General features: G+C 32.1%; 1 protein-coding gene across 1 annotated transcript; it reads right to left on the reverse strand.

Moving 5' to 3' along the window:
- Window positions 1–1,112: 1,112 nt before the first annotated feature.
- LOC107922540 (transcription initiation factor IIB-2) lies at window positions 1,113–6,469 on the reverse strand. Its single transcript, XM_041086485.1, has 7 exons — window positions 5,302–6,469; window positions 4,644–4,668; window positions 3,070–3,199; window positions 2,847–2,977; window positions 2,644–2,732; window positions 1,698–1,774; window positions 1,113–1,493 (listed from the first exon to the last, which is right to left on the reverse strand). Exons 1-7 carry the CDS (start codon window positions 5,652–5,654, stop codon window positions 1,360–1,362), a joined length of 939 nt encoding a protein of 312 aa, XP_040942419.1. The 5' UTR covers window positions 5,655–6,469; the 3' UTR covers window positions 1,113–1,359.
- Between the last annotated feature and the right edge of the window lie 7,263 nt (window positions 6,470–13,732).

The following is a 13,732-nucleotide window of genomic DNA, read 5'->3' on the forward strand; positions in this document are numbered from 1 at the left end:
TTGAGCCTCCCTAAAATCAACGGTGTAAATTAAAGTACATGAATGGCTACAATTAAAAGTTGTATACAATCAGAACTCTACGACTACATAATCTTATCTTCTCGAATTATATATCTTTGAAGATTATCTTCCATATTTATCGGGCTCTGGAGATGGGCTTTTAATCTCTCCAAGCAACGAACCAGTTTGATTGTGCCAAATGACCTCCCTCAAATACGATGGATCGCACAAGTTTGTCATGGTTGCGTGCTCCCATGCGCAATTCATGACACTTACGTCTGTATAAAACTATTTTTATTTTACAGTTCTCTATATCTTGTAAAACTACTTTATAAATCCCTCCCCTTTTCAAAATTTATTAATATATTTATAATTAAATTTTTAAAAAATAAACAAAAATAATATAATTATTATCAAAATACACTTGTCAGATTTTAATTTTATAACATTAAATTAATTAAAATATTTAAAATACTCAAAATCAAACTTTACAAATTTTAATTAAACAAATTCAAACATGAAAATTGTACAGGACGATGAGAGTGGTAAATAATACAGCAACGGTAAAGAATATAACAATGGAGTAGGACAAAAGTGAATATTACCAAATTTACCATCACTTTACGATAGGTATGTTTTGCTCCACCACACACTTCTTTCTCTTATGGATAAAGTTACTATTTAAATATAATTCTTTAAAAAAATTTAAAAATAAAAATACAATTGTTCTATAACACATTAATATAATTTTATCATTGTAGTGATTATACATGTAAGGGTAAAATGATAATTTCATTTAACTGGTGAAATAGAAACAAACTATTACCATAATCACTTTATACTTGGTCTAAAATAAATCCACCAATTAATCCACTCCAACCAAAACAGATCGATTCAAAATCAATTAGTGGATACCGACCTTCAACAGGCCCTACAATCATTTCAACAGTTGGGATTTCCCTACAAGACTTTTTTGCGGTATTTTCTATCAAATATAGTCTTTATTTTGTACGGGTTTAGAGGCCAAATGGTAGCTAAGTTTTGGCCCTTTTAAGGGTTAACTAGTGGAATAAATTATAGGTGATAAACATCAATGATACAGCCTCAAAATATTTGCTAAAACTTCGAACATGCATAAAAATTAATCAGTAAATACCATAGACTTCTTTTTCCACATTTCCTCCCTTCCCCCTTTGTCTCTACTTGCACGGGCGGAGTTATGCAAGAAAAATAAAAAAGGATTAAAAAAAATAGAACATCATTATCGGAATGTACTGAGAGTTCCACGAGATCCCGAGAAAGAGAACTCAGCACTTAGGGTTTTGTTTGTGGTATCTCCATTATTGTCAGTTCTGTAATTCAAGGACTGCATAGGTTCTTGAGATCTTCTTCCTTGGCATACCAGTTTGGTATTATCTTGGACACATGGGGATAAAGATCCTTGTATGAATTTCGGATCGTCCCTTCCGCAACTCCCGTAGCAACAGAAATATCTGCATTCATTTGTTCATTTTTCAGAGAAACATAACAGTAGCTCAAAATTTTTTGATGTCACTGTTCTTGTTTTTTAATTTTGATACACAAACACATTGCTTAGACACCATGTTGGGTTATTCGATATAAAACCTCAGCACCTAAAAGTAGTACATGAAACATCTTAGTTTTAGTTAATAAGTAAGAAGGAAATAATATCAAACCTTTAAGGGGCTTCTTATCATCCGACAGCTGTGTTATGATATAAATAACTGCAGCTGCAATTGATATAGGGCTCCGCCTGCGAAAATTTTGCAAATTGTTAGCAAGTATATATTAAGTGAATAAAACATTCATCTTATCAAGCTCCAAGAGTTAAAAAGCAGTAAAGATAAACAATGGGAGAAAATAAGATGACATCTGTGAGAAGTCATGGAATAATGTCAAGGAGAATCATTTTATTTTATTTCTTTTCCTTTCAGTGTCTTTAAACTTTCCAAAACATGCAAAAGACAAGTAACCAAATTGAATGAACAATTTGGTTGCAAGGATCAACCTAATCGGCAAGAACATGGAATAACCAAACCATCAATGAAATTGACTAATGATTTCTAGAAAATAAATGCCAAGATACTTACAAACATCCATATCCCAAAAAGGTGTTGCTTCTCACTACCAGCATTTCATAAGTCACCATTATAATAACAATCTTTAAAAAGTAAGAGCAATTATTGCAAAATCTCAACCATAATTGTCAGTTACTGCTCTAATCAGCTTCTTTTTCTTTAGTTCACCATTCTAATAATAACTCAAACATTTCTAATTCTTTCCCAATCAAGCAGTTAATCAACTTAAATCCCCATTTCCTAATCAGCCATTCTGTTAACTTGATAAGCCAGACATGTCACATATGTTTCTCAGATTTGGGCAAATGTTGAATACAGGCACGGTTAATTTTTTCCAAGTTGTTCAGATATTTGGAGGGTCATTATATTCACACCTATGTCCAGATATAGGTCAAACATAGGTACTAAAAGAAAATTTAAGAGTCAAGTCACATAGGTCTATACAGAATTATCCAAGCCATATTTAAGTTCGTTTGAAAGGAAAAGGCTAAAAAAATTTCTATTTAGGCTCACAGCTTCATGATGAGATTAGAATAATAGCGACCTTATATCAAACTCCTCAGACTTCTGAACTGCTTCTTGGGCAGCTTTAACTGCTTGATTATTCATGCCAAGATTGGAACAAAAACGCCTCTGATAATTAAACAAAATAAAGTCAGCAGCAACCATAAATGGTAAGCAAAAATAAATAATTCAATATTCAACCATGGAAATGCTCCCAAACATATGGCAAAGAGGGGAACTCACCATGAAGTCACCAGCATGTATGGCTCCCATCTCCACAGACTGACCAGTCTCCAATCCCAGTTGTTTCACTATGTATTCTTTTGCTCGGCCAATTTCTTTCTTTGTGGCTCCATTGGCAACAGAGCAAATTTCTATTTGAAATCCACAGGTTCAAGGAAGCTCATAGACATTAGGAAAGATAAATCATGAAGCATCCAGATGTTAAAAGAATCTTAGGCTGTACCCTTGACAGTGCGTGGCTTGTCCTCTTGTCGACAAGCAATGTAAAGGCAAGCAGCCAACAATGCATCCTGATTTCTTCCTCTACTAGACTTCTGGTCTTCCACCTTCTTATATATCTCATTGGCTCGATCCTTCAAAGGCAAAAGCCCCAAAAATCACAGCCATTAATATGAAAACTCTAAATTTAACTTCTTTTCCATTTCGTTTCTTTTCCGAAATACAACCATAAAAAGAACTAATTACAATCATAATCAATCATTACATTCATATATCATTGAAAAGATAAATAACTATGTTAAACTATCAAACTAAAAAACCAGAATACGTACATCTCCAAAAATAAACTAAGCCCACACATGGTGAGACTCAAACTAGGGATCTCAAAGTCCCATAGCCTCCTCCTTGCCATTAAACCAAGATGTCACTGGCAACCCTAAATTAGCTTGAAACAAATACTTCAAATGCAAAATAATTTTCTTTTAGAAACATAAACATGCTCACTATTAGTGGTGATCTTTAGAAGACAATCATTGAGGAGTAGAACACTAGGTGTAGAGATTCCAAGAAAATTTAAGAGGCCAGATGAAGAGAAATTATTTCAAATTATAGAGCATTGCATCCTAGCCTTCTATTCCATGGTAACTTCCTATGGTTACTTAAATCTTTATGTTTTATGGGTTGCTGATACATATCAAGGATAAAGTCTTAGTTCTTATACAACTGAAATAGTGTCCATATATAAAGATAGTCAAATATTAAGTAAAATAATAAATATATCAAACAATAATGTATAATTGTCCAGTAACTTTTCCTATCTATTGATGGTAGAGCTCTAGTTACATCTTCAAACCTATAAATCACACACCCTTACCAACAATTTTGAGTAATAAACAAGATGATTTCTTTTCCAGCCATCAACCTTAACTTAATCATCTTTCTTCACCGCAAGGTGACTAAGAGCAGCAGAAGCTTCTGTCTACTAATGCACGCATAGGATGGAGGTTTAAATTTATAACTTGCTTTTATTTATGCATAGACTGGGACTCTAAGAGGGACCTGCAACAGCTATGTGCCTATGTTAACCTTTATAAGTATTTCATGCTTTCAACTCATGCACAAAATTGGGGTTTAAATTTGATAACTCCTTCCTACTCATACAGTGATTGAGAAAGGGAATGGCAGTAGTTATGATTATATTTGTATGTATTTGAGGCTTTCAAGCCATAAACAGTGATGGAGATTAGGGTTTCATATTGATACCTTATTTCTAGTCGGCTCATTTACCACAAATTTGCCAATATTTACACTACAGGCATCCAATTTCAAACAACTCAATCTTAGAGTCTGTCATCCTATACTTTTGACTTTGTTTCAACTCAGTATTGATTTAGTACATCTTATACCCTTTTATATGGTCCATGGCAGCAATGCAAACTTATATCAATAATATACATACACATGAATACCAAAATGGGAGTATATCAATAATATGTCCATATGTACATGTCATCAGTCCATGGTAATAAGCTCAAACACCATAAATGATTCAAATTATATTTGTATCAGGCAGCATACCTTGATGGTCGCGACAAGACCCAACCTGAAACATAATTTTATACCAATAAGTAACATTTCATAGTAAATTACTCTCTCAAGCATAGAAATCCCTTTCATTGAGAAAGGGTAGGGGAAAACAAAGAAATACACAAAACCGTACGCCTAAAACAGAATATTAATTGAAAGCTAGTATTTAAAGCTTTTCACAAAGGATTCACATAGATTAGAAACATCAATGCTTTTAAGAAAAATAGAATTGAAAAGCATAGCACTTTCCAATCAATTCTAAATTTCCTAGAATCAGCCCTCAAGCTAGTATTGTTCCATAATTTTCTTCAATACAAACAAGTAGACATGTTAAAAGAAACTGCATCATAAATTGTTTTCACCAACAATTGAAGTATCTCTTCTCTCAAATGGCAACGGCAACCAAAACCATGAAATAGATCAGAAATCCTCAAAATCTCTAAGGCCTCCCCATTAATTTTTCCCCAGAAACAATGGACATATCAATCTCAAATCAAGTAAAACTCTAATAATTTCACACAAAATTCATAATACTAATATCCAGTTTTTAAATTACCTAAAATTGTTTACCAACAAAACGAACTCCTACCAAGCAAAAACCAATTGCAAACAAATCCATCCAAAAACCCAAAAAAAGGAATTTGAATACCTATCAGACATTGTAGCAATAGTCTTAAAAGCGAGAATCAACCCCCGATCCGGATTCGACCCGCGATTCTGCCACCGACCCAGCGAGGACGAGAGGAACTCCCCGGAAGCACCATTAGGCTTAGCGATAACGGTGGATAAACCGCCATCCGCCAAAAGCGGATTGGTGGGACCGCCGACACGGACGGGATCATTATCGCCGGACTCGTTGGCGAAGGTTCTCCACTCCGATGTCTCGTCGATAGAATGCGACTCTAAGACCAAGCCGCACTCCGAACAGACGGTGTCGCCGGCGGAATGGTCGAAAACGACCTCTGTGTTCCGCTTGCAGTCCGAACAAAACGCGTCCGCCATTTCCGGAGCAACTAACTGTTTCTTTTCCCCTTCTTATTGGGGGATTTTTACCTCAAAAAACTGCTTTCAAAGTGATTGGAAGATGCAAATTGAAACGTTTTGTTAGATTAAAAATCTAGTTTTCAATAATTACTTTATTTGATTTTGTTTTCAGTTTGTTTTGCTTCGGGAGAAACGTTTGAGGGGATGGATAATTTATTTATAGATAATTTTACATTTTATAAAAATATAAAAAAAACTAATTTATTATTACTTATACTGGAATATACTTGTTTCAATTAATACCAATTCTTCGGTTACTTATTTTTATTAATTAGATTTTGGAAATTAAAATATGCTTCACATCTATACACTTTTTTTTTTAAATTTTAGAATTTAAACCTTAAGAGTTTATCATTTTTATTTTTTGAATTTAAAAATACAAATCCAATTATTAATATTGTGACATTGTAATAGATATAAATTTAACAGAAAATTTTAATGATATAAATAAATCTAAAAAATTCATGTTAGTATTTTAATCAAAATAAAATATTTAAACTAATTAATGATATTGTAATAAAGAATAAAATTCAAATTGAATATAAGATAAGGACTAAAACTGAATTGTAACGATTACTGTATAAACCTAAGAAGATGCAAATTTAAAAAATTTATGTTAACATTTTAATCAAAATAAAATATTTAGACTAATTAATGACATTATAAAAAAATTAAGAATAAATTTTAAATTGAATATAAGATAAGGACTAAAACTGAATTTTAACCATTAAGAAGATCAAGAATGCGTTATATGTAGATAAAGTATAGATTACGGCAAACTCAGTGTACGAGTGAAAAACAATATCTGAAACGTATATTTATTAAAAATTTATGTTAAAATTAAAATCATTGTTTTTTTTATTAATTTTATATATAAAAAAAATAAGATATGATTTATTTTTGTACTTTTTAGTAATTCTACTTAAAAACTTTATACTACAAAAAGGAATCGAGAAAATTAAAAACCACGTCAACTCTTTCTTTTCGTTTTGGCTGATTAAATCCACTTCTTACTAGGATTGGTTTGATTTTAGGGTTACATGTTAAATAATTGAAATCATTAAAATCGAATTAATTACTTTTATTTTTATTTAATTCATGGACTAATTTATCATTAAATGCCAAAAAAATAAAACATTTATTAGACTTGGCCGATTAAATGAAAAATAATAGGAATGAGCTAATTTTTGAAAAATGCTTCCAACTGAAAACTATTTTTGAAAGTTTTTTCAGGTGATATGCAAAAAAGTGTTTCCAGCAGGGAGCTCTTTCTGCCAAGTCAGCAAAAGCGCTTTTCTTCTAATTTTTCAAGCGCATTAGGGTTTTGTTTATTTAAATTAGGATTTAGGGTTAGTGTTTTGTTTATTTAAAGTAAGGTTTAGGGTTTTTTGAGATTTTTAATTAAGTATTTTGTGATAATTTTTTGAGATGCTAAATAATATTAATTTAATTCAAAATTAAAAAAATCATGTTTTTACCCCCAATCGTATATTCAAATCCTGAAATTTTGAATTGGATTCATAATCGAAACTCCGTCTACTATGCAGGGATGAAATATGAGTTATTAATTTTTTTCGCCTTCTTAATATTAGAGTGGTGGTCAATTTTTCAGAAAATTATTTATTGACGGAAATGTGGTTCTTACCATGACGGATTACAGAATTTATAATAGATAATTTTGAAAAAAAATGAATACTTTGTATTAGAAAAAATATTTTAGAAAAATGTTAAGACAATTTAAATAAATAAGTAAATAAAATTGAGAGAGAGAAAATTTAATTGGGTTTTGAGTGGAATTTGAAAGAGAATTGATAATATAAGAGAGAGTTGAGATTGAATTGGAAAAAAAATGAAATGGCACTACACCAGAATAGGCTTTTAGTGGCACTTTTAGTGGCGTTTGGAACAAAAGCACCACAAAAAATCGAGCATTAGCGGCGATTTAGCCAAAGCGCCGGCGATTTCCCAGAAGCGCCGCTAAAAATAGGAATTAGCGGCGTTTTATATAAAGCGCCACAAAAAACCTAAGACCAACGACGTCGTTTTTGCGATTTTTTAAACCTTTAGCGGCGTTTTTATCTAAGCGTCGCTAATTCTCTGGCCTTTAGCGGCGTTTTTATCTAAGCGCCGCTAATGCTCGGATCTTTAGCGGCGTTTTTATCTGAGCGCCACTAATTCTCTGGCCTTTAGCGGCGTTTTTGCCGAAGCGCTGCTAATAGTAACAAAAATCTTATAAGTTGAAATAATTAATATTTTGTTCTATTTATTATATAGTGGTACAATTTACATTTAAATTATAATTAACAAATAATATTGATTAATACAAAAAGTTTTTATTAAGGAGAAGTCGTATATATATAACAGCTAACTATTTATTACTAATTTTCAATCACAGTTGATTTAAACTACTTTACGAGAGAAAATATATTAAATTATGAATAAAATAAAATATAATAAAACTTAAATTTTTGTATTGTAAAGAATAAATTACACATAAGAAGAAAGATGGATCTGCTATGACTCTTGGAGCTGGTGAAATTATGGTACGTTTACTTAATACGATTTGACTTGTTTAGTTATTTATAGTGTTTATTTTCGAATGGTTTAATTTATTGCTTGTAATACGACTATTATTATATTGCATTTGTTTTTTTAATATATATTGCGTTCCTAACTATGTGATTTATTTATTAGGAAAAATTAAAGGATAAAAAGACGGAGTACGAAGCGATTGCTTCTAGTGATAGTTCTGTTCATCTTGAAGACATTGATAACCGGATTATTACTGAAGTTTTAGGTCCTGAAAGGTATGGTCGGGTTCGATTTCAAGGATCTTTTATCAGCCCAACCCAATATTTTGGATCCAGCTCGCACCAATACATGGCTTCGAGGAGTCAATCTCAAGCTGAAGTTCAGAGGTTAAAAGACCAAATGGCTCAGATGCAAGCGACCACATTTGAGGTTCAAAGGAAATATGAAGAACTTCAGCAACAACTTAAAACAGAGGCGGCAACGAGGGAAGCAGAGGCTGCAGCGAGAGAAGCAGCGAGAGAAGCAGAGGTTCAAAAGAAATATGAACAACTACAGCTACAACTTCAAGCAGATGTGGCATCGAGAGAAGCAGAGCAGAGAAAAAAGTACGACGAACTTCAACTGCAGCTTCAGATTATGATGAAGATGTTTCAGCAGTCGCAACTTCCACCGTCATAGTGTATATTGCATAAATATTTTTATCATTTGAACTTTTAACGTTTTTGTAAAGAAAAGTATGAATTCACTTTTATTTATTGATATTAATATTATTTTAGTCATTTAATTTGAAATATTATATAAATTTATTGTTTTTGGTTAGTTTAGATGTGGTTGCTTTTGATTTGTTGTTGCAGGAGGGCAGAAAAAAACAGAAAATTTTATTTTAAAAAATCCCAAAATTAGTGGCGTTTTTTAAAAAAGCGCCGCTAAAAGTCATATCATATAGTGGCGTTTGTGAAATAAGCGCCGCGAAAGAACACTACTTTTAGCGACGTTTGTAGATGAAGCACCGTTAAAGAACATTACTTTTAGCGGCGTTTTTTACCAAGCGTCGCTATAGAACATTACTTTTAGCGGCGTTTTTTTCCTAAACGCCGCTAAAGATCATGTTCTTTAACGGCGTTTTTTCCCAAGCGCCGCTAAAGAACATGATCATTAGCGGCGTTTTTTTCCTAAGCGCCGCTAAAGAACATGACCTTTAGCAGCGTTTTTTTCTGTAAGCGCCGCAAAAGTTAGCGACGTTATCCTTAGCGGCATTTTTTGTGGCGCTTCCTCAAGCGCCGCAAATGCCTTTAGTGGCATTAAAAAGCGCCGCTAAAGGCCTAAAAAACGCCGCTAAAAACCTGTTCTGGTGTAGTGGGGGGTTTATAGGATAATTTTTTTTACCGTTGAGGGGGCAACAACTAATAAAGTTGAGGGTGGGGGCAATAACTAATTAAATAGCCGTTGAAAGTAGGTGACTGTCGGGGGAAAAGAGCTTTCAGCTGGAAGTACTTTTGCTAGAAAATGACAGAAAGAGCTTCCGGATGGAAGCACTTTTCTGCGTACCACCTAAAAAAAGCTTCCAACTGGAAGGGTTTTTTAAAAATTGGCTCATTCCCGTCATTTTTCATTCAATCAACCTAGTCCCGTAAATTTTTTTTGGCATTTACTGGTAAATTAGTCTAATTCATGATTATTTTATTTTTTACAATATAAAAAATAGTATTTTCAAAAACCAAAATATTTAATTGTAATTTTGTCTAAAATCGATCCAAAAAAATCGTTATCATCCTTAATTAAATTTTTTTGAACAATCTCATTATAAGATTTAATTATATTTACTCTTTTTGATACAATGTCTAAAACTACTCATAATCCCTCCCAACGTATAAATAGAAAGATAATACGTTTCAACATACTCAAAACCACATCCTCCTGTATTGGAAACAATACCCCATGCTAGTCGAGCTAAAACTCAATCGACCATCCTTAATTAAATTTTATCTATATGAAATTAACTATTAAATAAACTCTAACAATTCAAACTATAGTTTATCCACAGATTAATATTATATTATTAGAGAATATTATGAAAATATTCTTTAATATATATTTTAATAGTTTTTTATCACGTGCAATGCACGGGTTAATTATATCTATTAATTAAATTTTATTAAAAAAGTTTGTAAGATTTAACAAATAATATGTTTACTATATATAAATTATGTTTTTATATTGAATAATGTATTAAATAATTTGATATTTGTCTATTTATAAACAAAGAAAATTATCATTTTTTTACAAAAAAAATCAATTAAAAAATTAGTTGACATAAATTAATATTTCATTTAAGCAAATTAGTTGTCTAATAAAGGAAAAAAAGTTAATTACTATTTTGTTGACATAAATTAAAACTTGTATGTTATAAAATATTGACCGATAAAAATAATAGGTTCAGTTTTATTTGGTGGAAACATGGAATCTGTTTTATGTTCCATCCTTTTAAGGTTTCTAAATGCTCCTACAATCCAAAATTTTAACATCTATAATTGATTGATTTCATAGATGTAATTTTGAAAATGAAAATATCAATTAATTGATACAATTTTAATTAAAGTTATGACGTGTGTTCATTCGCAAAGTGACAACTCATTTTTAAATAGTACAGACAAATTCTTCCTGATTGTTTTATTAAATTTCTGTAGAAAGAAAAATAATTAAAATATATAATTTCTGTTTTATTTTATATTCGGCTTCGTTTTTTTTAAATAATTAATTCTAAAATTTGAATCTTATAATCATATAAAATAAAACGTTTTATATTTTAATATCGCATATTATATTTGAATAAATTTGTTAAATTATATAAAATATAAGTTAGATTAAAATACAATGAAATGAAGAAATCAAAGCCAACTAATCATTACCACAAGCTTGAAACACACCAACATTAAAAATACCATAGCTTTTAATAATATATTATATTTACTTCTTCTTCTTTTCATCTATTAATAATATTATATATGATATATACTTTTCTAACATCTATAAAACATATACGTGGAAAGAATGAATATGGTAAAATAACAAAAAATCGTGTAGGGTTTGAAAATAATTTAATAGTCATAATCTTGGGATATTAATTACATTAATTAAACACTAAAGATTGTTGCATATAAGTGCATAAACTTATAATTATTAATTAAAGTAAGATTATTGCATATTAAACTATATTTTATATAAAAGATTAATATAAAAGTATACATGTTAAATATAAAAGAAAATTAATAAAATGATAAGTCTGCTACTCTAGCACGTTTTGGTTTTTCTTTTTTAGGTTTCTTTCGATTTTGTTTTTGTTTTGATGGTGGCGGTGATTAGTTTGGGGCTGGTTCTAATCAAGTTGGTAGAGACACTCGGCAATGGAGAATGAATTGGCAGATTTATCGTTGGAAGATGGCGAAGAGGAGGTTTTGTTGGTACATAATGAATCCGATTCTTCGACAGTGGTATATGATCTTTGTCTGGTTGGTGTTTTCTTACGGCAAGTGTAATCCACTTCCCGGCGATAAGAAGTACAATGGTGAATCTATGGCATCCTTTGAGAGGGGTTCAGATCTCAGACCTGGGAAGAAGAGGTTTTTGTTTAGATTTTTTCATAAAATGGATATTAATCAGGTGTTAAATGGGGCTCCATGGACTTTTAATAATCATCTTTGGTGATTCATCGTTTGGAGGATAGTGAGGATCCGATAAAGGTACTGTTAATCTTTGTGACTTTTTGTGTGCAAGTGCATGATTTACCTCTGAGGTTTTTTTCTGAATCTATAGCAAAGCAATTAGGTGATTTCGTTGGTATGTTCTTGGAATACGATGGTAAGAGTTTGGGTAGGGGCCTGAGGAATTACTTACGTATATGGGTTCAGATTGATGTTAAGAAATTTTAAAAGTGAAAGAAGAAGATTATGTTTTCGTCTGGCAAGTGTTCCTATGTCAATTTTAAATATAAAAGACTAACATTGTATGACTCTTTCTGTCAAGTTATAATGATTAAAGGATTAGAAGTTGCAGAGATGGGATGGGATTTGCCGGTAAAGGCCCAGTCAAGAAGAGCTGTTGTGATTAATAGTGTGTGGCTGAGAGTGGAAGGTGAAGGTGAGATAAGGAGAAATGTCCTAGGACGTTCTGATTTGGGGTAGGGATCTTGAGAGGGGGAAGGAAAGAGTCGGGGATGCGTATAGACCATGTTTCGGGGTTAAACTTGAAAGGTAATTTGAGATATATGTCTACAAGCAAGTGGACTCTTCAAAGATATTGGGACAAACATATATGGAATATGACTGGGAGGAGTGCCTTATAGAAGGTGGAGATGGAAAGAAAAGGCCAGAAGGGATATTGGGAATCACAGTGTTTCAAATGTGATAGATTCACTGGTGGTTATAGAGGGGAGATCATTGGGATGAGCTCAGTTTTTATCAGCGGCTGCCAAGGGACAAGCTGACCTGCCACAATGAAAATAATTTGTTGGAACGTCTGTGGTTTGGGGAGTCCACAAGCTATAAGAAGACTTCGGCATATGCTGAAGGTGTATAATCCCAAGGTGGTCTTCTTTATGAAGACTAAAATAAGTAATGTGTGAATGGAGAATGTGCGTAGAAGGTGTGGGTTTTTAAATGGTATTGATGTTTTGGCTAATGGTTTACAATGAGGTCTTTGTTTGGCTTGGAAGGAGAATATTATAATTAATCTAAAGAGTTTCTTTAGAAGCCACATAGACATTGAATTTCAAGAGACTAGAGAAAATAAATAGTGGAGGTTTACTAGTTTCTATGGGGCTTCATTTGTGCGTAGTAGAGATTATTCATGGAATTTATTGAGAAATCCAGGACGTTCCCAGGATTTATCTTAGTTAGTGTGTGAAGATTTTAATAAGATCATGTGTTCTTTTGAGAAGGTTGGGGGTGCCAAGGGAAGAAAGGAGAATGAAGGTTTTTCAAGGAGTATTAGAAGAATGTCAGTTAATGGATGTTGGATACTCTGGAGCATGGTTTACTTGGGAAACAGGAAACTTACCGGAAACAAATTCCAGAGAGCGGCTGGATAAAGGCGTGGCGAATGTCAAATGGATGAACATGATTTCGAGTGCAATGATTCAGTATTTACCTCATTCATTTTAGGATCATTGTCCTCTTCTTATTCATACAGAGCATGAGAGGAACAGGCTAAGGCTGAAAATGTTTTGATTTGAGGTATGGTAGGTAATAAAAGAATCATTTGAAGGGGAGGTGAAACGAATATGGAATTCTACTTCGGGTGATATTTTTGCTAAGTTGGAATACTTAAGGATTGGTTTGGGAAGATGGGCGGGTTTTGTTAGGAGTAAAAAGGAGGGTCTCAAGAGGGATCTGACTAGAAAATTGGAAGAGATGATGGATGAGAAAATAGTTGACGAAAATCTTGTAGAATTTATCGATACTAAAATCCTTCTTAATTTAGATATCGATAAGGATGAAATGTATTAG

This window comes from Gossypium hirsutum, chromosome D01 (genome assembly GCF_007990345.1).
Source record: "Gossypium hirsutum isolate 1008001.06 chromosome D01, Gossypium_hirsutum_v2.1, whole genome shotgun sequence".
NCBI lineage: Eukaryota > Viridiplantae > Streptophyta > Magnoliopsida > Malvales > Malvaceae > Gossypium > Gossypium hirsutum.